The sequence below is a fragment of the Saimiri boliviensis genome, chromosome 2 (assembly GCF_048565385.1).
Source record: "Saimiri boliviensis isolate mSaiBol1 chromosome 2, mSaiBol1.pri, whole genome shotgun sequence".
NCBI classification, from domain to species: domain Eukaryota; kingdom Metazoa; phylum Chordata; class Mammalia; order Primates; family Cebidae; genus Saimiri; species Saimiri boliviensis.
The window spans coordinates 130,810,293-130,834,764 of NC_133450.1; the positions used below are offsets into that span (position 1 = coordinate 130,810,293).

Below are 24,472 nucleotides of genomic sequence, written 5' to 3' on the forward strand. Positions count from 1 at the left end.
AGATCTAGCTAAGATCACTGATGAAGGTGGCTACACTAAACAACACTGTAGACAATGATAGACAATGATTTTTTCTTTATTTTTTTCTTTTGAGATAGAGTCTCGCTCTATTACCCAGGCTGGAGTGCAGTGGTGCAATCTTGGCTCACTACAACTTCTGCCTCCCAGGTTCAAACAATTCCGGTGGCTCAGCCTCCCGAGTAGCTGAAATTACAGGTGCCTGTTACCAGGCCTGGCTAATTTTTGTATTTTTCTTTATATTATTATTTTTAAAATTTTTGTATTTTTAGTAGAGATGGGTTTCACCATGTTGGTCAAGCTGGTCTTGAACTCCTGACTTCAGATCATCTACCCACCTCGCCCTCCCAAAGTGTTGGGATTACAGGCGTGAGCCATCACACTTGACCAAACTTTTTTTTTTTTTTTTTGAGACAGTCTTGCTCTGCCGCCAGGCTGGAGTGCGGTGGGGCAATCTTGTCTCACTGCAATCTCCGACTCCCTGATTCAACCTACTCTCCTGCCTTAGCCTCCCAAGTAGCTGGGATTACAGGCACTTGCCACCGTGCCCAGCTAATTTTTAAAAAATATTTTTTAGTAAAAATGGGATTTCACCACGTTGGCCAGACGGCCTCAATCTCCTGACATGGTGATCCACCTGCCTCAGCCTCCCAAAGTGCTGGGATTACAGACGTAAGCCACCGTGCCCAGCCCGAACAACTTTTAAATGCACTGAGAAACCAAAAAATCTGTGTCACTCACTCACTGCGATTATTTGCTTTATTTAAGTAGTCTGGAACCAAACTCGCAATATCTCCAAAGTAAGCCTCTATAGATCTAACCCCCAGGATAGAACTGTTTCCTGCTCACTCCAGGCCACTTGGCCTTCCTGGATCTCAGGATGCTTACACAACTCCAACTTGAAACCCACCTGCCTCACCAGAGCTTTATTCAGCTATTACCACAAAAGTCAGCACAACAAAGGATCTCAGCAGTTATTAGTCTGAATCCCTCCTCGCTTTATATAGTAAGAGAGATCATAAATTACGGTTTTATGACAAACTAATAAAGCTTCAAACCACAGAAACACATTGAAAATTTCAAAACAAAAGTAAAAAGCAGTTAAGTTTAGATTATGCTAGGTATAGGCCGTGCACAGCAGGGAAGCCAGGAAGTCAACACCAGCCTGGGCAACATAGCTAGAGCCTGTCTCTACCAAAACAAACAAACAAAAGGTTAAGAAAACAGATTATACCAGATACTATTTGGGGGTGAAGAGTGGACTGTGAAGGTAATAAGATTTTGCAAAAATCTAAATGTGTATTAGAACCTCCAAAAACATTGAGAAACCCATTTCTTGTCTCACGTTAGTGCAAAATTTTGGTTTTGGTAATTCCTAGCACCAGACTTCTCCTCTGAATACTAGCCAATACTTCATAAACTGCTAGAAACAGGTTTATATAGTGTATCATTAACCATAAAGCTTCAGCTTAAGATACTTCAATAATAATTGGTTTTCATATAACAAAAAAACGCTGACAAAACACTGAGGTTCACTTTTCCATTACATTTAATCATGGAACTTAGCTACTGTGACTTTACTACCAAAAGCATAAGCAGCTACTATTGCTATTATAAAAATAGCATTTTCCTCTCCTAGTTACCCCACAGTAGCCTCAGTATCTAATTATTAGCAACTCTCAAAAAGGACAAGAAACCAATTGGACCATAAGGCATTCTCGATTAAGAGTGAAATTTTTAAGGATCTGTTCAATACCAGAGGCAAATAACCACATAAAGAGATTAAAATTGGGCTCTAGGATTTGTTTTTGTTTTATGGCAAGACATGGCAGATAAAAAGCGCGGCTGGGCACGGTGGCTCACGCCTGCAATTCCAGCACTGTGGGAGACTGAGACAGGTGGATCACCTGAGGTCAGGAGTTCAAGACCAGCCTGGCCAACATGTAGAAACCCTGTCTCTACTAAAAATACAGAAAAACTGGGTGGACATGGTGACAGGCACCTGTAATCCCAGCTGCTCGGGAGGCTGAGACAGGAGAATCACTTAAACCCAGGAAGCAGAGGTTGCAGTGAGCCGATATCATACCATTACACTCCAGACTGGGACACAAGAGAGAGGGTAAAACTCTGTCTCCAAAAAATAAAAATAAAAATAAAAATAAAAATAAAAAACATGTGGAAGAAGCCAAAACCCATAGTGTAAGGCAGTATAACATAAATTGTTTTTTTTGTTTATTTGGTTTTTTTTTTTGAGACAGAGTTTCACTCTTGTTACCCAGGCTGGAGTGCAATGGCACAATCTTGGCTCACCACAACCTCCGCCTCCTGGGTTCAGGCAATTCTCCTGCCTCAACCTCCTGAGTAGCTGGGATTACAGGCATGCACCACTATGCCCAGCTAATGTTTTGTGTTTTTAGTAGAGACGGGGTTTCACCATGTTGACCAGGATGGTCTCGATCTCTTGACCTCGTGATCCACTGGCCTCAGCCTCCCAAAGTGCTGAGATTACAGGTTTGAGCCACCGCGCCCGGCCAAATTGGTTACATTTACAGGATCACTCATTCATTCATTCAGGAAAATTTTTACTGAGCCCAGCTTGGCCCTGGGGTAAGCTCTGAGCCAACTTTTGCCCTCACTAAATGTGGAGCAGACACAGAGAAGAGACAGCAGAAAACTTCAGTACAGAACGGCAGGGTGCCACAAGATCCCACAGAAGGGCTGCCTGCTCCATCAGGAAAGACTTCCCAAAGGACAACACCGGAAAGGCTGAGACAGAAATGAGTTAGCCACAGATGGGAATGAGAGGGTAGGCAGATTATGTCCCAAGAAGACAGAATAACTGGATAGCAGCAGGGCTAAACTGCTAATCAATGGCAGATGAAAACAGGACTGAAGAATCCACCATTAGGAGCTGCTTTCTTCTGTGCCAAAAATTTGACATTTAAATAACCATATCAAGATTTGGTTGTTTCCATCTATGCTTCTTCATTCCATAAGGTAATAAAGGTCCTCCTTACCCATCTTCCAGACACTAAACAGTAATCTTTTTATATTTTTATTTTACTTTTTTTTACTCTTTTCTACTGTATTTACAAAGAACAGAAGTGGAAACTCTCAAAATAATCCAGTGTGTTAAATATAATGACTGTCAAAAAAAAAAAAGGTTAAAACTATGAAACCTCCCCAGACACAGGATTCATAAAGTGTTTAAACGAGAAAGTGGTTTAATTGTAACAGTATTATTAATTAAATGCTGATAAAAATCATTCTATCAAAATTTTTCTGATTTTAATTATAAACATAAATCCTTTAATCATTAATTACACTACTGCTGTGGTAGTTAAGCAGACTCAAATGCTGCAGCAAACAAGAAAGTTACCCAAAGACATCAATTAGAGAGCATCCTCACAAAATGACACCTTCGCATTTTTTTCTTCACCTGTGAAAACTTGCTAGATGCCTATCTGAAATTAAGTAATCTCTAAAGCAAGAATGTCTTTGAACTGTACTGAATCAAAATCATTTAATATTAAAAAAAATTTTTTTTTTAATACAGACAAGGTCCTTTCTATGTTGCCCAGGCTGGTCTCAGACTCCTGGACTCAAGCGACCCTTCTGCCTTGGCCTGCCAAAATGGTGGGATCACAGGAGTGAGCCACCCACACCCAGCCTAACATTTTAGAGATAATAAACATTTTGAGAATAACAACCCAAATCTATAGTGTATAGTTAGTATACACAAGAGTCTCTCTCTGCCACCCAGGCTGGAGTATAGTGAAAGGATCACAGCTGGCTGCAGCCTCAATCTCCTGGGCTCAGACATTCCTCCCATCTCAGCCTCTAAAGTATCTGGGGATTACAGATGAGCACCACCACACCAGGCTAATTAATATTTTTTTAACTTTTAATTTATTACTTTTTTAGACAGAGTCTCGCCCTGTGGCCAGGATGGAGTGCAGTGGTGCAATCTCGACTCACTGCAACCTCCGCCTCCTGGGTTCAAGTGATTCTCCTGCCTCAGCCTCCAGAGTAGCTGGGACTAGAGGTGTGGGCCACCACGCCCAGCTAATTTTTTGTATTTTTACTAGAGATGGTGTTTCACCATGTTGGCCAGGATCGTCTCCATCTTTTGACTTTGTGATCCACCCTCTTCAACCTCCCATAGTGCTGAGATTACAAAGGCATGAGCCACTGTGCCTGGACTTATTTTTATTTATTTACTTAATTTCTTTTGGAGACAGAATCTCACTCTGTCACCCAAGCGAGAGTGCAGTGGCTCGATCTCAACTCACTGCAACCTCCGTCTCAGATTCAAGCAAACGTCCTGCCTTAGCCTCTCAAGTAGCTGGGACTACAAGTGCCTGCTACCACACCCAGCTAATTTTTTTGTGTTTTTAGTAGAGATGGAATTTCACCACATTGGCCACGCTGGTCTTGAATCCCTGACCTCAGGTGAATTGCCTGCCTTGGCCTCCCAAAGTCTTGGGATTACAGGCATGAGCTACCGTGCCCAGCCTTTTTTTATATTTTGTAGAGACAGAGTCTCACTATGTTGCCTAGCCTGGTCTAGCATTCCTGGCCTCAAGTGATCCTCCTGTCTTAGCCTCCCAGAATGAGCCACTGTGACTAGCCCTGTTACAGGTTTGTTTTTTTTTTTTCTGGAGACAGAGTTTTACTCTTGTTGCCCAGGCTGGAGTGCAATGCTGCGATCTTGGCTCACTGCAACCTCCAACTCCCGGGTTCAAGCAATTCTCCTGTCTCAGCCTCCAGAGTAGCTGGGACTACAGGCGTGTGCCACCATGCCCAGCTAATTTTTTTATTTTTTTTTAATTTTATTTTTGAGAAAAAGTCTCACTCTGTCACCCAGGCTGGAGTATAGTGGTGCGATCTCAGCTCACTGCAACCTCTGCCTCCTGAGTTCAAGTTATTTCCTGCCTCGGCCTCCCGAGTACCTGGGACTACAGACACATACCACCACACCCAGCTAATTTTTATACTTTTAGTAGGAAAGGGGTTTCCCCAAGTTGGCCAGGCTGGCCTCAAACTCCTGACCTCAGGTGATTCCCCCCACCCTGGATCCCCAAAGTGCTGGGATTGCAGGCGTGAGTCACCAAGCCCGGCCTCTTAAAGGTTCTTTATATGTAACAACTCATTTAAAACTCAAAAAACCTAATGAGGGTGGTACTACTAGGACCCTTATTTTACAGATGAGGAAACTGAGACACAGGGAAATTAAGTAACTCATTCAATATTACATGGCTAGCAAATGAGAGTTGAGATTCAAACCTGATAGTCTGTTCCAAAATCTGCACTCTTTATTGCCTCCCAATAGTTTTCCAAAACCAAAAGCAAGTATTCAAACTGAAAACTACTATAATAAAACCCCAGCCATCTATAATCCTTGAGAAATTAATTATTATGAATGGCAGCATTCTGTGAATGCCTGGGGGTTTAACCCTTACATCTCAGGCAAAATCTGAAACTGTATTGTACGTATGATGGCCACTGGCACACATGGCTACTGAGAACCTGGGGTATGGTTAAGCCAAATTGAGTTCTACCACATAAATAAAATATGTTCTGAAATTTAAGAGACCTAATTAGTATGAAGAAAAGAATGTAGAATAGCTCATTAATGTTTTAATGTTAACTACATATTCAAGTAATACACACACGCACAGATGCACACACACACACACACACACAGATATATATATTTTTTTGAGTCAGAGTCTTACTCTGTCGCCCAGGCTAGAGTGCAGTGGCACGATCTCAGCTCACTACAACCTCCACTTCCCAGGTTCAAGCAATTCTCCTGCCTCAGCCTCCTGAGTAGCTGAAACTACAAGTGCCCACCACCACACCTAGCTATTTTTTTGTATTTTTAGTAGAGATGGGCTTTCACCATGTTAGCCAGGATGGTCTTGATCTCCTGACCTCATGATCCGCCCACCTCAGCCTCCCAAAGTGCTGAGATTACAGGTGTGAGCCACCACACCTGGCCTCAAGTACTTTTTCATATAATTAGTTAAATAAAATATGTTACAATTAATTTCAACTTCATTTTTTTACTTTTTTCTTTTTAGATAGAGTCTCACTTTGTAACCCAGGCTGGAATGCAGTGGTACAATCTCAGCTCACTGCAATCTCTGCCTCCCAAGTTCAAGTGATTCTCATGCCTCAGCTTCCCCAGCAGCTGGGATTACAGGTTTGTGTCACTACATCTGGCTAATTTTTGTATTATTAGTACAGATGGGGTTTCACTATGTTGGTCAGTCTGGTCTTGAACTCCTGACCTCAAGTGATCCACCCGCCTTGGCCTCCCAAAGTTCTGGGATTACAGGCATGAGCCACCACACTCGGTCTCTTTTGCCTTTTAATGTGGCTCCTAGAAAATTGCAGCTGGGCGCAGTGGCTCTCAAAAAAAAAAAAAAAATTAGCCAGGGATGGTGGTGTGTACCTGTAGTCCCAGCTGTTCAGGAGGCTATGGCAGGAGGATTGTTTGAGCCCAGGAGTTTAAAGTTACAGTGAGCCTGTCACTGTATTCCAGCCTGGGCAGCAACGCAAGATCTTAGCTCTTAAAAAACAACAACAACAGCAAAAAAAAAAAAAAAAAAAAAAAAAAAAAAAAAAAAAAAACAAGTTATGTTTCTATTGCACACAGCTCATCTAAAATGTATCCAGTTGCTGTGTACATCACTGATATTATTTACTGTTTTCTTGATGACTCAGTCATCATGAGGAACTTTAACTACTACCCTATGTGTCCTATGTGTAATGTGTCATCTGTAATTGTGACTATCCTTGGATTGACTAAGGTCAGGCTGCCCACCCTCAGACCTCTACCTCAGGTTGTGCTTGAAGCTATACCTCTGTATGATTTCCAGCATGAGACCACAATCTCCAGCCAGTCTGTCTGCCAACGACTACCCCTCTAGCAACCTTAGATGCAGCTTCTAATGGCTTACAAGCCAGGTAAATTGGAACTGTGTAACACGTAAGAATAAAGGTTATGTGAAGGATTGAGGAGGTCAACAAACTGAATTCAGGTTCAACACCAGGTTCTTTCACAACTATTTTGATCACTCAGAGACCCTTCTCTGCCTTGACTATTGTAAAGGACTACTCTCTTCACCTCCAGACACTTAAAGGTACCAATTTTAACTAAAATTGGAGTACTTTACATCTCAGCTTAAAATCCACTGGCTGGGCATGGTAGCTTATGGCTATAATCCCAGCACTTCAAGAGGCCAAGGTGGGCGGATCCCCTGAGGTCAGGAGTTCAAGAACAGCCTGGCCAACACGGCAAAATCAGTCTCTATTAAAAATACAAAAATTAGCTGGGCACAGTGATGGGTGCCCGTAATCCCAGCTACTTGGGAGACTGAGGTGAGTGGACCACCTGAGGTCAGGAGTTTGAGACCAGCATGGACAACATGGTAAAATCCCATTTCTACTAAAATACAAAATTTAGCTGAGTGTGTGGTGTGCACCTGTAATCCCAGCTACTCTGCAGGCTGAGGCATAAGAATTGCTTGTACCCAGGAAGCAGAGATCATGCCACTGCACTCCAGCCTGGATGACAGAGCGAGACTCCATCTCAAAAAAAAAAAAAAAAAAAAGATGCCTAGGGCTAGGCACGGTAGCTCACATCTGTAATCCCAGCACTTTGGGAGGCTAAGGAGGGCGGATCACCTGAGGTCAGGAGTTTGAGACCAGCCTGGTCAACATAGTGAAACCCCATCTCTACTAAAAATATTTAAAAATTAGCCAGGCTTGGTGCTGGGTGCCTATAATCCCAGCTACTCAGAAGGCTGAGGCAGGATTCCTTGACCCCAGGAGACGTTGCAGTCAGCAGACACAGTACTACTGCACTCTAGCCTGAGTGACAGAGATTCTTTCTCAAAAAAAAAAAAAATCCTTCTACCAAAAAGCCCTTCCCCATCACCTTCACTCCTTCCTCAATCTTCCAAATCCCACTCAAACGTCACCTCCTCTGTGAAACTTCCCAGCATCTTGAGGTTAAGAAGACCTCTCTGCCACTGTACTCCACTACACCTTGTATTCTGACTTTTATGTTTCGGAATGACTTTTTTTTTGGTTACATGTGATTGTTCTCCACAATATGAGCTCACCAAAAGCAAAGGCAGATCTAGCATGTAATCAATGCATCCTAAAGGCGTGCTGAGTTCATTCAGTAAGCAAGTACACATTAAATGCCTACCAGAGACCCGTAATGTTCTAAGTGCCAAGGATACTGCAGTGGGAAAAGAAAACAAACTCTGCTTTCATGGTGCTTCCACAAATAAACAGCAGCCGATATAAGTACCACAAAGAGGAATTGGCTGGGTGCAGTGGCTAACACCTGTAATCCCAACACTTTGGGAGGCCAAGGCAGGCGGATCACATGGCGAAACTCCATCTCTAATGAAAATACAAAAAATTAGCTGGGCATGCACACACCTGTGGTCCCAGCTGCTTGGGAGGCTGAGGCATGAGAACTGCTTGAACCCGGCAGGTGGAGGTTGCAGTGAGTCAAGATAGCGCCAGGGTACTCCAGCCTGGATGACAGAGTGAGACTCTGTCTCAAAAAATACTACAAAGAGGAATAAAACACAGGAAGGGGAGGGGCGTTTCATAGAAGATGGTAGGTACCATCAAGGCAGGGACCACAAAACAGGAAATAAGCTTTTCAGCTGACAGAACACTGCGTGAAGTGAACCTTATTCTAGTCTGAGTCAGGTCTGGATAACAGAAACCACTGCACAGGGAAGGTAAACTTTAATTTCTTTATTTTTTTTTGAGATGGAGTCTTGCCCTTTTGCCAGGCTGGAGTGCAGTGGCACAATCTCGGCTCACTGCAACCTCCGTCTCCCGGATTCAAGTGATTCCCCTGCCTCAGCCTCCTGAGTAGCTGGGACTACAGGTGCGTGACACTACACCCGGCTAATTTTTTGTATTTTAGTAGAGATGGGGTTTCACCATGGCCAGGATGGTCTCTATCTCCTGACCTCATGATCCGCCCACCTCAGCCTCCCAAAGTGCTGGGATTACAGGCATAAGCCACCATACCCGGCCTTTATTTCCCTCCCCCACCCCCACCCCCACCCCCACCGGGCCGAGATGGAGTTTCACTCTTGCTGCCCAGGCTGGAGTACAATGGCATAATCTCACTTCACTGCAACCTCTGCCTCCCAGGTTCAAGCTATTCTCCTGCCTCTGCCTCCCAAGTAGTTTGGATTACAAGTGCCCACCACCATACTCAGCTAATTTTTTTGTATTTTTAGTGGAGACAGGGTTTCCCCATGTTGGCCAAGTTGGTCTCCAACTCCTGATCTCAGGTGATCCACCTGCCTTGGCCTCCAAAAGGGCTGGGATTACAGGCGTGAGACACTGCATCCAGCTAAACTTCAATTTCTAAGAAAAGCAAACTATTTTCTCTCTGTTCTATTAACTTAACAGATTTTGTGATTACCATATAGCTTCTCTCAGCATGAAGAGCACAAGCATTCTGCCTCAGAGTAACAGGGTCAGTGTGATCCTTTTCTGACTGAATCTTGTCTGCCAAGAAGTCTTATGATTGCTGGAGAAAAAGTACATGGTAAACATTTGCTCTTTTTTTTTTTTTTTTAAAGACAGGATCTGTCGCCAAGACTGGAGGGCAATGGCATGAAGATGGCTCACTGCAACCTCCGCCTCGCAGGCTCAAGGGATCCTCCTACCTTAGCCTCCTGAGTAGCTGGGAACACAGGTGTGAGCCACCATGCCCAGCTAATTTTTGTATTATTTTGGTAGAGATGGGGTGTGCCATGATGTCCAGGCTGGTGTTGAACTCCTGGGCTCAAGCAATCCTCCTGCCTCAGCTTCCCAAAGTGCTGGCCGTGAGCCACTGCCCACAGCATTTTATTTTTATTTTTTATTTTTTTAAAGAAATGGGGTCTCAGGCCCGGTGCAGTGGCTCACGCCTATAATCCCAGCACTTTGGGAGGCCGAGGCGGGTGGATCACCTGAGGTCAGGAGTTTGAGACCAGCCTGACCAACATGGAGAAACCCCATCTCTATTTAAAAAATTAATAAAATAAAAAATTTTAAAAAAATTTTTTAATAGAAAAAAAGGAAATGAGGTCTCGCTCTGTTGCCCAGGCTGAAGTACAGTGGTGTGATCATGCTCACTGTAGCCTCAACTTCCTGGGCTCAAGCAACCCTCCTATATTAGCCACCTGAGTTGCTGGGTCTACAAAGGCATGCCACTATGTCCTGCTAATTTTTTATTTTTACTTTCTATAGAAACAGGGTCTCACTATGCTCCCCTGTCTAGTGTCAAACTCCTAGCCACAAGCAATCCTTCCACCTTGGTCTCCTGAAGTGCTAGGATTGCAGACGTAAGCCATGGCACCTGGCCTACTGACTACTATATTTTTTTATTTTTTATTTTTATTTTTTATTTTTATTTTTATTTTTTTTTGAGACAGAGTTTCACTCTTGTTACCCAGGCTGGAGTGCAATGGCGCGATCTTGGCTCACCGCAACCTCCGCCTCCTGGGTTCAGGCAATTCTCCTGCCTCAGCCTCCTGAGTAGCTGGGGTTACAGGCACGCGCCACCATGCCCAGCTAATTTTTTGTATTTTTAGTAGAGGCGGGGTTTCACCATGTTGACCAGGATGGTCTCGATCTCCTGACCTTGTGATCTACCCGCCTTGGCCTCCCAAAGTGCTGGGATTACAGGCTTGAGCCACCGCGCCCGGCTTATTTTTTATTTTTTTTAAAGATAAGAGTCTTCATGTACAGGCTGGAGGGGCAGTGGCACGATTCAGCTCACTGCAACCTATGTTGAAGCAATTTTCCTGCCTCAGCCTCCCAGATAGCTGGGATTACAGGCACCTGCTACTATGCCTGGCTAATTTTTTTCTATTTTTAGTAAAGACAAGGTTTTACCATGTTGGCCAGGCTACTCTTGAACTCCTGACCTCAAGTGATCCACCTACCTTGGCCTCCCAAAGTGCTGGGATTATAGGTGTGAGCCACCACGCCTGGTCCCCAACTACTTATTACATATAGTAACAGATAATGCTCTAAGCAGCTAACAATCCTAACAGCATTATGAAAAACAGTGGGGTTTTGGGGGTTTTTTTTTGAGATGGAGTCTTGCTCCCGTCGTGCAGGCTGGAGTGCAGTGGCACAATCTCGGCTCACTGCAACCTTGACCTCCCAGGTTCAAGCAATTCTTCCTCAGCTTCCCAAGCAGCTGGGATTACAGGCATGCACCACCATGCCCAGCTAATTTTTGTATATATAGTAGAGACGGGGTTTCACTATGTTGGCCAGGCTGGTCTTGAAATCCTGACCTCAGGTGATCCACCCACCTCAGCCTGAAGCGCCTGTAATCCCAGCTTATTCTGGAGGCTGAAGCAGAAGAATTGCTTGAACCTGGCAGGCGGAGGCTGCAGTGAGCTGAGATCAAGCCATTGTACTTCAGCCTGGGCAACAGGGTGAGACTGCCTCAGAAAAAAAAAATGTGCAAAGTCACAGAGTTAATAAGAGGCAAAGCCAGAATATACAGTCTCAGCTCTGCACTTGCTAACAACCACTATGCTCTACACTTTCACATCTGTGTTTCCTGTCACAAGTTCTAGCTCTACCACAAAAATCTGTTTGTACTTTGATACAAAACGTTGACTATTATTTACTGATACTATTTTCAAGAACATCATTAGATAGAAATATAAATATGCAACTGAGTAAAAAGCAGAACATAAGAAATCAATATAAACAGAAATTACACCACTACAAAAAGTATATATAAAAACTCTGCCAGGTGCTTGGAGCACAAAGATGGACGAAGTGAGTCCAGTCTCTGTCCCGAGAACCTTGGTCCAGTGGGCTCAGGGTGACAGTTATCAGGCAAACTGGCAACACAGGGAGGATGCGTGTGGGTGTTGCAAATGCCCAGGAAGCAATTAACCCACAACATTAAAGCCACTGAACATAGGTAAACTTTTTTTAATTTAATCTTAAGATTTAAAGGTAACATCTTTCTGGACATGGCAGGCATCTATCTCAAGCTTCACAAAGCCAAAATAAAACTCATTATTCTCCTCACAACTCTTTAAACTTATTCCTTCTCAAGCAGTATCTTCTACCGTAAAGAAAAGGCAAGCCTGGCTGCTGAAGCAATAAACCTGTTATCCTCAATTCCAGTTATACTCCTTCCTTCTTTCCTTCCTTCCTCTCTCTCACACAGTTACATATCCATGCATGCAAGCACTCACTCCCTCACACGCATACACTCACACGCACACATACACACACTCTCCATCAGATCTACTTACTGCCTATCAAGTGGATCTTTCTCTTCCTCAGGCCCTCAAAGTCAGGCCTACAACAATTTGTTTCCTAACTACCCTTCCTGTTTATTTTTAATCTCCCTTACTGCACCAACCATCTATCCTCCAGTAATTCTGACTCTAGAATTATTTTCCTATCATACAAATCTGACTCTATCACTCCACTTTTTAAAAACATTTCGGTGGTTTCTGGCCAGGCATGGTGGCTCACGCCCGTAATCCCAGCACTCTGGGAAGCCGAGGCAGGCAGCTCACCTGAGGTCAAGAGTTTAAGACCAGCCTGGCCAACATGGTGAAACGCCATCTCTACTGAAAACATAAAAATTATCTGGGTGTGGTGGCACACACCTGTAGTCCCAGCTACCTGGGAGGCTGATGCTGGAGAATTGCTTGAACCTAGGAGGCAGAGGTTGCAGTGAGCTGAGATTGTGCCACTGCACTCCAGCCTGGGAGATAGAGTGAGACTCTGTCTCAAAGAAAAAACGTAAAACCAGCCGGGTGCAGTGGCTCACGCCTGTAATCCCAGCACTTTGAGAGGCCAAGGCGCACAGATACCTGAGATCAGGAGTTTGGACCATCCTGGCCGATACGGCAAAATCCTGTCTCTACTAAAAATACAAAAATTAGTGGGGCCTGGTGGCACATGCCTGTAGTCTCAGGTAATCAGGAGGCTAAGGAAGGAGAATCGCTTGAACCCAGGAGGTGGAGGTTGCAGTGAGCCAAGATCATGCCACTGCACTCCAACATGCACAGAGACTACATCTCAAAAAAATAATAAAATAAATAACAACAATAAAAACATTTGATCTCTACAGGATCAAGCCCAACTCTGTTATGGCACACACACACACAGCTCTTCACGATGGGGCCCAACATGACCTCCACATCGTATCTTTCTTCATTCAACAAATATTTACTGAGCACCAACTATGTGCCAGTCATTGGGCTAAGTGGCAGTGCTAAAATGGCAAACAAAAAGAGAGAGCACATGCTCTCATGAAGCTCACAGTCTAGGACAAAAAACGGAATCAACCAGTCACACAAATGTTTAAGATTACAACTAAGACAAGTACTGCAAAGACACTCCAGGTAAAATAATCTGAAATTAGACAGTGGCAATAGCTGTACAACCTCATGCATACACTAAAAACCAATGAACTGTACACACTAAAGGGTGAATTTTATAGCATATGAATTATACCATATCCCCCTCCCCAGAAAAAGGCACAGCAGGGTGAGCACTTCTAATGGTAGAATTGGCCAAAGCAGAGACGGTAAAAGCTTTCCAGAGGAAATAATAGAGTTTACGAATAACATATTTACTAAGCATTTACTACATGCCAGGCAACTTTCCCCGCAGTGAAAAGTCAACTCTCCTACCAACAATGGAAGGTTACTAATTATGCTCAACTCACAGACAAGGAAGTGAAGGGTCAAGTAACTTTAAGGTCAGAGAGCCCATAAGTGGCGACGCCAGCATCCATATTTAAGCAAAACAATGTGAGGGTCTGCACTCTTACCTGCTATAGTAAAGTCACCTAGGCAATGCCTGTTACTCAGAACTACTTATGATGCAATAAACAGACCACTGTGTTTCATTTCTGATAAAAAAGAAATCTCTCCATCCCCTTTGTCATTACAATGGCCTCTAAGGCCCTACAAGATCCATCCTACACTACTCTCCCCATTACCTTTCTGACTTCACCTCCTCCACTTTCCCCCTTACTCTGCTTCTGCCACACAGGCCTATTTGGTTTCTCCAGCATGCTGGGCATGTTCCTACCACACGGCCTTTGCATTTTCTTGAGCTATGATAATTACAATCACAACGTGTGGCATAAATCATGATTCTGCTAAAACCTCAGTTAATATTTTCTCTAAACCAGGCATCCCCATACTTTTTACACAGGGGGCCAGTTCACTGTCCCTCAGACCGTTGGAGGGCCGCCACATACTGTGCTCCTCTCACTGACCACCAATGAAAGAGGTGCCCCTTCCTGAAGTGCTGCGGGGGGCCGGATAAATGGCCTCAGGGGGCCGCATGCGGCCCGCGGGCCATAGCTTGGGGACACCTGCTCTAAACACATCAATAGTGCCACTAACAAGATCTCGTACTGAACTGTATACTAATATTTCAAATGGCATTAATTTTAATGAAAATGACCGAATTTTTCCAGTTCTATATTGTTCTAAATGATGTCACCAAAGATTTTTATTTTACAAAATCCAGTAACAGCAGCTTTTGCTTACCAATTAGTCTGAACAACAGTCATACAGCTATCTGTGCAGTGAAATAAAGCAAAGCAATCAAGCCAAGAAAGTGTCACAATAGAATCTGATTACCACCATTCCTCTGTTTAGCCCTAGAACCACAGTTTGTGAAATAACTATGACAACAGCACTTCAAGGCACCAAAATCTCACCACACTTTCACTGAGAAACTATTCTCCATCTGTGCAAACACATACAAATGCATGTTGACAACCACTTACATAACTTCAGTACAATAACCCAGTGATATTTTAAGTTCCTATTTTGCTAAAAATCCTAAGAAACTGTGATTCCTAAAACCGTTCAGAGTAGGATGCTGAGAAAGGAATTAAGAAAATACATTTAACACATTTACATTTAAAACTGAGTTGTCCCCAAACTCCAGGTGGAAAATACACCTTTTTGTCAAAAACATTCACCTTGGGATCCCTTTTTATTTACTTTGAGACAGAGTCCCGCTCGGTCACCCACGCTGAAGTGCAGCAGCATGACCACAGCTCACTGCAGCATCAACCTCCCAGGCTCAAGTGATCCTCCCGGGCTCAAGTGATCCTCCCACTTCAGCCTCTTCAGTAGCTGGGACTACAGGCATTTGCCACCATGCCTGGCTAGTTTTTTTTTTTTTTAATTTTTGTAGAGACAGGGTCTCCCTACGTTGCCCAGGCTGGTCTCAAACTCCGGGCCTCAAGGTATTCTCCCACCTCAGCCTCCCAACGTGCTGGGGTTACAGGCATGAGCCACTGTGCCCAGCCAAAAAAACCTTTTTATATACACATTTTTGTATCATTGAGACTTTGCTTTTCCTTTTAGAAATTTTTGGGTAGTCCAAGGCCAGAAACAAATTATCCTAAACGGCAATATTACATGTAATTTTTGTTTTAAAGAAACTAGAGGCTTAAAAAAAAATGTCGCGTGCAGTGGCTCACAGCTGTAATCCCAGCACTACGTGAGGCTGAGGCGGGTGGATCACGAGGTCAGGAGTTTGAGATCAGCCTGGCCAACATGGCAAAACCCTATCTCTACTCAAAATACAAAAATTGGCCTGGTGTAGTGGTGGGCACCTGTAATCCCAGCTACTAGGGAAGCTGAGGCAGGAGAACTGCTTGAATCCAGAAGGCGGAGGTTGCAGCAAGCCAAGATTGTGCCACTGCACTCTAGCCTGGGCAACAACAGTATAACTCCACCTCAATGAAAAAAAAAATCTGGTCCAGGCCAGGCACAGTGGCTCATGTCTGTAATTCCAGCACTTTGAGGGGCTGAGGCGGACAGATCATTTGAGGTCAGGAATTCAAGACCAGCTTGGCCAACATGGTGAAACCTTGTCTCTCCTAAAAATAAAAAAAAAATTAGCTGGGCATGGTAGCACACTCCTATAATCAATCCCAGCTACCAGGGAGGCTGAGGCAGGAGAATCACTTAAACCTGGGAGGCAGAGGCTGCAGTGAGCTGAGATCACACCACCGTACCCCAGCCTGGGTGACAGAGGGAAAATCCATTTCCAAAAAAAAAAAAATAAAGAACACAATGTATTCTATATTTCAAAACAGCTAGGAGAGCTATTGAAATGTTCCCAACACATAAAAATTATAAGTGCTAGAAGCAATGGATATCCCAAATACCCTCACTTGATCATCACACATTCTATGCATGTAACAAAATATCACATATACCTCAGAAACATATAGAAATATATCAATTTTAAAAATTTTTTTAGGCTGGGTGCCGTGGCTCACGCCTGTAATCCCAACACTCTGAGAGGCCGAGGCAGGTAGATCACTTAAAGTCAGGAGTTCATGACTAGCCAGGCCAACATGGTGAAACCCCATCTATACTAAAAATACAAAAAAAATTAGCCAGGTGTGGTGGTGGCACCAGTAATCTCAGCTACTCAGGAGGCTGAGTCAGGAGAATCACTTGAACCCGGCAGGCAGAGATTATAGTAAGTCAAGATCATGCCACTGCACTCCAGCCTAGGTGACAGATCGAAGACTCCATCTCCAAAGAAAAAAAAACCATTTTTAAAAAATAGTCCAGTCTTTGGTGTTTACTAAATTAGGCTGTAAAATCAAGCTTATCAAGTCACTTAATTACTAATTAAAAATTAATAGCAAACATTTACTGGGCTTTTACTATCTGCTCTATCATAAAAGACGTTTGGGAAATGAAAGAGTTTACTAAAGGCTGCCAAAACAAGTGTCAAGTTGCCTGAATCTTTGATGCAACCAATATGAATTTTAGAGAACTTCATACAAGTATCTGCCATAAATCAGCTACTCAACCAACAACAAATGCCTGAAAATTACTATATCCAACTCATTTGACAGATGAGAAACTGAGGCCCGAAGAGATTAAATCCAAAGGTCTTCACTAATGAGTAGGAATAATAACCCTATTTCCCATTCAGGATTTTGTTGTCAATTACATGTCAGTTGTTTATTTTATTTATTTATTTTTTGAGATGGAGACTCATTCTGTTGCCCAAGCTGGAGGGCAGTGGCGTGATCTTGGCTCACAGCAACCTCTACTTCTTGGCTCACTGTAACCTCTACCTCCCAGGTTCAAGTAATTCTCCCGCCAGCCTCCTGAGTAGCTAGAACTACAGGCATGCGCCACCATGCCCAGCTAATTTTTTTGTTTGGTTTTGTATTTTTATTAAAGACTGGGTTTCACCGTATTGGCCAGGCAGTTCTTGAACTCCTGACCTTGTGATCTGCCCACCTTGGCCTCCCAAAGTGGTAGAATTACAGGCGTGAGCCACCAGGCCCAGCCAGTTTTTATTTAAAAAAGAGAAAAACCTAGTCTAGTACCTCAAAATGTTTCTACATAGGAAGAAAATGAATACCCAGAATAAGTAAATATTTATTGAAAGCTAAATATTAAAAAAAAAAAAAAGTCATCCATACCCTGCAGTAAACATGCTGAAAGAGCTCCTTGGACAGAAATAAGTAGAATGATAGCCACACTTCACAGCATCTCATTGAAGTTAGGTGTCCCACTGCTAACATTACCAAACTCCACCACCAGAGAGCCTTCTTTTTTTTTTTTTTTTTGAGACAGTCTCGTTCTGTCACCCAGGTTGGGGTGTAGTGGCACAATCTTGGCTCACTGCAACCTCCACCTCCCAGGTTCAAGCAATTATCTTGCCTCCACCTCCCATGTAGCTGGGACTACAGGTACCCACCACCATGCCCAGCTAATTTTTTATTTTTAGTAGAGACAGGGTTTCACCATATTGGCCAGGCTGGTCTCGAACTTCTGACTTTGTGATCTGCCCACCTCGGCCTCCCAAAATGCTGGGATTACAGGTGTGAGCCACTGTACCAAGCCCAGGCCAGAATGCCGACTTTTTTTTTTTTTTAAGACAGAGTTTTGCTTTCGTTGCCCTGGCTAGAGTTCAATGGCGCGATCTTGGTTGATCAACCTCTGCCTTCTGAGTTCAAGCAATTCTCCTGCCTCAGCCTCCTGAGTAGCTGAGATTACAGGAATGAGCCATTGCAACTGGCTAATTTTTGCATTTTTAGTAGAGATGGGATTTCCCCATGTTGGCCAGGCTGGTCTTGAACTCCCGACCTCAGGTGATCTGCCTGCCTCAGCCTCCCAAAGTGCTGGGAACCACACCCAGTCCAGAGTGTCTTCTTTATGAAGAAAACACACTTCAAAGCTACAGAACACTTCCTGACTCACTATTCTTCTGGAAAATAAAAAGTACCCTGGTCGGGCACGGTGGCTCAGGCCTGTAATCCCAGCACTTTGCAGGGCTGAGGCAGGCAGATCACTCCAGGCCAGGAATTCCAGATCAGCCTGGCCAACATGGCAAAACCCCTGCCTCTACCAAAAATTACAAAAAATAAGGCAGGCTTGGTGGCATGCATATGTAGTCTCAGCTACTCTGGAGGCTGGGACACCAGAATCAGTTGAGCTGGGGATGCAGAGGTTACAGTGAGCTGAGATTCTGCCATTGCACTCCAGCCTAGGCGACAGAGCAAGACTCTTGTCTCAAGAAAAGAAAAGAAAAAAAAATTGTATGTATATAAACACACACATATATATATGCCAAGTTAAGGCAGTTTTCATCCTTTCTATAATCTGAACTGGCCTCTCCATTTTTACTAAAATTCTTTCTTCTGTCAAAGTTGTAAATGCATGGCCTAAATGATTGCAGGCCCAGATCTTAGGGACGAACTGAAGAATATTATTTAAATGATCCCCTTTCTTCCTGGGAAAACATTTTTTAAATGTCATCCACTGACAAAAACATTGACAAAAACGTGTGTAACTACAGATACCAAAAAACAATACTATTTTCCATAAGAGAACATCCCAAAATATAATTTAGTTTAAAAGTGGAAAGGCCAGGTGTAGGGTAGGGGGTTGGATCACACCTATAATCCCAGCACTCTGGAAGGCTGAGGTGGGCGGATCACTTGAGCTCAGAAATTCGAGACCAGCTTGAGCAACACGGTGACTCCCAGCTCTACTAAAAATACAGAAATTAGCCAGGTGCAGTGGCATGTGCCTGTGGTCCCAGCTACTCGGGAGGCTGAGGCAGGAGAACAGATTAAATCCAGGAGGTGGAAGTTGCAATGAGTTGAGATCGTGCCACTGCACTCCAGCCTGGGAACAGAGCGAGACACCATCTCAAAAAAGAAAAGGCTGGACACGGCGGCTCACGCCTGTAATGCCAGGACTTTGGGAGGTCAAGACAGGCAGATCACAAGGCCAGGAGATCAAGACCATCCTGGCCAACATGGGGAAACCCCGTCTCTATTAAAAATACAAAAAAATTAGCTGAGCATGGTGGCTTACGCCTGTAGTCCCACCTACTCGGGAGGCTGAGGCAGGAGAATTGCTTGAACCCAGGAGGTGGAGATTGCAGTGAGCTGAGATTGCATCACTGCACTACAGCCTGGGTGACAGTGTGAGACTCCATCTCAAAAAAAAAAAAAAAAGTTACTACAGACATTATATACTAATTGCCAATTTTCAAATAAAATAAAATATACTCTAAGCCTACGTTGTCCAACATGGTAGCCACTAACCACTTGTATCTATTTCACACTGGAAATGTGCTAGTCTGAACTGACGTGTGCTGTAAAATGCAAACTGTCACCAGATTTCAAACACTCAGTACCAAAAAATATACAGAATATCTCATTGGTGATTTTTTCATATTGATTACACATTAAAGTGATATTTTGGATATGGTGAATTAATAAAAAAATATTGTTGACCAGGCACGGTGGCTCACGCCTGTAATCCTAGCACTTTGGAAGGCTGAGGTGGGTGGATCACCTGAGGTCAGGAGTTCAAGACCAGCCTGGCCATCATGGTGAAACCTCATCTTTAAAAATAAATAAATAAAATAAAATAAAATAAAAAATATTGTTAAAATTAATACTTTCTCAACCTGTTTCATGTAGTTACCACAAAATTTAAAACTGCATCCGTGGCTTGCTTTAGATTTTTAAGGAACAGTGCTCCTCTACACAAACTGAAAATATGATCCAACTTTCCTTTAATGATTCATCATGATGATGAATACCAAATATACAATAAATTGAGAAAAAGCTTGTTTACATTTTGGATACATAGTTAAAGATATTACCAAGCGGCTAACGCCCTTTTCGGCCTTAGCCCACCTGCACCCGGGTGAATTAAAAATTTAAATTTAAATTAGAAAAGAGAAAGATACTACCAAGTAAGAATGGCATTTCTGAAAACTCCTACTAAATTTACAACCAACTCCAACTGTGTTAATAGAAGAAGGGCTCAGTCCCACAGGTAGTATTTCTAGAGATTACAAAAGAAATACAAAAGTAAAAGTCATAAAAGAGAATCTAAGAGAAATACCATATGTTTCTAAAAGGCAAACAAAAGCAATGTGTTTTAAACAGATAATAGACCTATTTAAAAAAAACAACAACAACAGTATTTTATTGTTTTGAGGAATTTAAAGAAATGTCCCAATTGCCAGCTAAATAAACTTGTTAAAAAGGAAACCTGTTAAGGTAGGAACTCAAAATTCTAATCACGTGCAATAGAAGTAAAATGTCTGTCTGAATGAATCATATGGAAAATGTAAACCAAGTTTCTTAGCAGGATATTTATAATTAATTATACAATGAAGCCATCCAAAATTTTTCTAGATATACTTCAATGCCACCATAGTATGAATGCATCGATCGACTATTACAAAATTTAACTAAAACTACTTCTCAAAATTTTGAAACACCATAATGCCTTTCAAAATCTAGCCAGTGAGAATTAGAGAGGGAAGTTTCCTGCAACAGCTGGGACTGCAAAAAATAAAAAATAAATAAATAAAAATAAAACAAATAAAGGGAGGGACGTTTCCAAATGCCTTATAGAGATTAAAATTAAAAATTGAAAATTCAAAGCCATATTAACAATATCTGCATGACATTCTGTTCAGCACGCATTTTTGGACCATCATCCTATCTGATCCTCAAGACAGCTCTCAGATATTGGTATATTTTTATCCCTACTTTGGAGGTAATTCCAGGCTCAAAGACCTTGACTTGTTCAAGGTCACACAGCTAAAAAGTGGGAGAACCAGTGTTTGACCCCAGATCTTCTGATGCTCATCCAATTCTCTTTCCATTACAAGACAATTATTCATTTAAAACCAAATATTTAGAAACCCAACAAGCCTATTGCTAAAGACAGATCTAAGGATCGAGTAGATCAAAGCTTAAGACTTGGAAAACACTGAAAACCAGCTACAAAAATGCTGAAATTAGTTAAAAACGGGGAGATGAGATTATCAAGAGAAAGGAAATGAAAGGGGGTGGAATCTAATCGAAACGTCCTTGGTTGCAGCATAGTAGAATAGCAATACTCAAGTAGAAAATGCAGAGAAATTGTACTTTCCTATGAAATGTGATTTGCAAAGTAGTATTGTAGGTTAAAAAACTGATTGTGTTACTTTACTATAAACGTGTTTGAGAATTTTACTTACTCCATAGGCACTCAGAAAACCAAAACCTCCCCAAGTGCGTACGATCAGTCCCACATTTTTTCGTAAGTCATGATGCTTACCTCCCAAAAAGCCAATTTTGAAAAATCAGAATTCAGCAGCCCCTCCTATTTAGATTACAGGTAAAGGGAAGGGTCGGTAGGACGATGGCAAATTTAATGGCCAATGTCTTTCCAGGCGAAAGCATCCTTAAGGGCAGGACAAAGGCACCGCCACTACAAACGAACCCCGTTCAACCTTCAGAACACGGAGAACAAACCAGTTACGGCAAAACGAACCAAGACTGCAGACACGGGAAAAGGGAATTCCTAAGATGGCTCTCCAAACCCGTGCACTCGGCACCTTCCTCGGTAAACCGCGAAGGCCACGGGAGCGCGGGTGCCGGGCGTGGGAACTCCGGGCGCGGGCGCCCACCCCACCGGCGCCCAGCGCGACCCCGGGACGTTCGTTTCAGGCGGGTCACCGCTGCGCCACCCACGAGACCGGCCCCACCGTCCGACCGCGCGCCGGAGGGGACCGAGGGGATGACCGGCCCCAAAAGAGTCTGCTTCTCTCCCCGGCGGCCCCGCGGCCCCGCGGCCGGGGAGGCCGAGCAGGAAGGGCCCGCAGGCGGCCCCCGCCCCACGCTGACAGCCCGGCGCCGCCCCACCTGCCCGCCCGGGGGGCGCCGCGGCCGGGCGCGCCCGCCCAGCCACTTCCTTCCCCGCCCGCCCGGCCTCGTACCGGCCCGCGGGGGCCGGGAGCCGCGGGAGGAAGGCGGCTTGGCCCGCGGCCCGCGGAGGAAGCCACCGCCGCCCGCCCGCACCCACCGGCATCATCGCGGCGCGAGTCCGCGGCGCCCCCGGCCGCCGCCTGACAGGACGCTCCGCGCTGAGCTATGCCCGCCGCTCCGGCCGCCTTCCAAGGCCGCGCGCCCGCCGCCGTGCTCGCCGACCTGGCCGCGGCGAGGCGGCGGCTGCGGCGGGCTGCAAGGCTTTCGCCGGCCCTGTCGCGGCCGCGGGCGCGCTGCGTCGCTGTCCGGGCACCCGGCCGCCGCCACCGCCGCCGCCGCCTCAGCCCCAGCCCTGCCGCCTCTGGCCCGGCCTCCCGCTCGCTCTACAGCCCCCGCAAGCCCCGCCCCCAGCGCGACGCCCCGCACGGGTCCCGTCGTTCCCTCTGATTGGCCGGGAGGGTGCGGGGGCGGGGAAAGGGCGGGGCTTCACGGCTCCGCCCGCCACCCTCGCTCTCGGCGGCGGCCAGGTGCGTGCGCGTCCGCGCTCCCGGCGGCGGGGGAGGGGCGGGCGCGCTGTGGGCTCCACTGGCTGCCCCCGCCTCTGCGTGAGCCCCGACTCTGGGAGACCGCGGACGGTGGGAGGACGGAGGCCCGACAGGGAAGGGTCTGGCCGGGTCCCGCAGCGGATCGCGGCAGGGCGGGGACTCGAACCTGGGCTCCCGGAGGTCGACGGTGGGCGGGGCGCGTCCCTGCGGCGACAGCGCGCCCCCGCGCGCTGACCGCGGCCTGACCCCCGGCACCGGGCGCCCAGTGAGGCTGCGGCCCGGAGGCCGGTGGGAGGGGCGCGGGGGCCCCCCAGAGCGGGCACGTGACCCGGTGCCGCGCGCTCGGAACCAGCCCTGGCCCGGCGCCCTCGGTCGCCAGCGGCTTCCCCGCTGGCGTCTTCCGCGGCTCCCGGGGCCGCGTCCCCACCCCCACGCCGGGCTCCGGAGCCTCGGCCCGAGCGAGCTCACGCCGGGAAGCCTGCGGCCACCTGTGCTCACCTGCGCCGTCATCCCTCGGCGTCCAGCTCCGGCGTCCCCGGGCAGGGTCCGGACCCCATCTCTGGGGCCCGGGTCTCCCCCCGCAGCCGGGTCTCCGGGGACGCTGCCCCCTCGGACCTGAGCGCCGAAGTGACAGAGCCCCGGGCAGGGCCCTGAGCAGACCCTCAGCAAAGGCTGCCAGGAGGGCAGGCAGCCGTTCGGGGCCCCCCACATGGTGCCATTCGCCCGGACCGCGGCGGAGTGCAGACCGGGGGCGAAGGTGCTCCCCGCGGCAGCGCCCACCTCCCACGGGCATGAGAAGGGAAAGTCTGCGGATGACCCCAGACACGCGAGGCAGGGCCGGCCCTGTGGAGAAGGCCGCCGCGGGGTCACTGTCAGTCTGGAGCTTGTCTGGTGCTCGGAGAGGCTTCTGGCTGCAGCAGAGTGGGAGCAGAGCAAGGGAGGCGGCCAGGGAGCTCCCACCAGCCCATTCCTGGGGAGCCACCCCTGTCCCTCAGAGGCCACTGGGGCTCGTGTTTGACAGTGCGGACTTTCCAGTTAGACTGACTTGGTTCAGCACCGCCTCTGTCACACCCTCGCCTGGGATCCTAAATAAGCCGCATCTTTTCTGCATTGTAGTGTGTATCGGTGATGGGAGAGTGCAGGGATGATAGTGCTTGCCTCGTGTCGGGAAGTGGGGGGGCTTGTTCGGATGCGAGGGTTGGAAAACTCCCAGCACAATTTGTGGCACGTGGTAGCTGTTCCATAAATAGCATTCTGTAGTGGGGTGGTGATTAGCAAGCAGGTTTAGTATACAGACGTCCCTGGGATGTTGAAACTTACCCACACCGGGGCATGAATGACTAATGACACCCCTCTTCTGGGAGCAGGGTTTGGAGAGAGGAAGAAGCTCTGCATAATCTAGATAATGATCCGAGGCTGGAAGTCAGAGACATACCTGAGTTCTCATTCCAGGTGCTCTGCTTCTGACCTCCTGTGGGGCCTTAGGCAACTTGTACTCCTCCTCTGGGCCTTGGTTTCCCCAGCTTTGACAGCTGATGTCCCTTAATCACCAAGGGGTACGTCTGGCCCACAAAGTCTGACCAAG

General features: G+C 45.9%; 1 protein-coding gene across 5 annotated transcripts in view; it reads right to left on the minus strand.

Annotated features, from left to right (window-relative positions):
• PPP1R13B (protein phosphatase 1 regulatory subunit 13B) overlaps positions 1 to 23,899 on the minus strand; it is a 123,518-nt gene extending 99,619 nt beyond the window's left edge. For 2 of the 5 annotated variants that reach the window (XM_039462886.2, XM_074394368.1), the window contains exon 1: positions 22,440 to 22,732. In XM_039462886.2, coding sequence (XP_039318820.2) covers positions 22,440 to 22,448 — 9 coding nt within the window. In that variant the 5' untranslated portion in view covers positions 22,449 to 22,732. Of the gene's footprint in view, positions 1 to 21,692; positions 22,134 to 22,439; positions 22,733 to 23,385 lie in introns of those variants that run through there. The other 3 variants (XM_074394367.1, XM_010343919.3, XM_074394369.1) reach the window with 3 other exon arrangements.
• Positions 23,900 to 24,472: the final 573 nt, after the last annotated feature.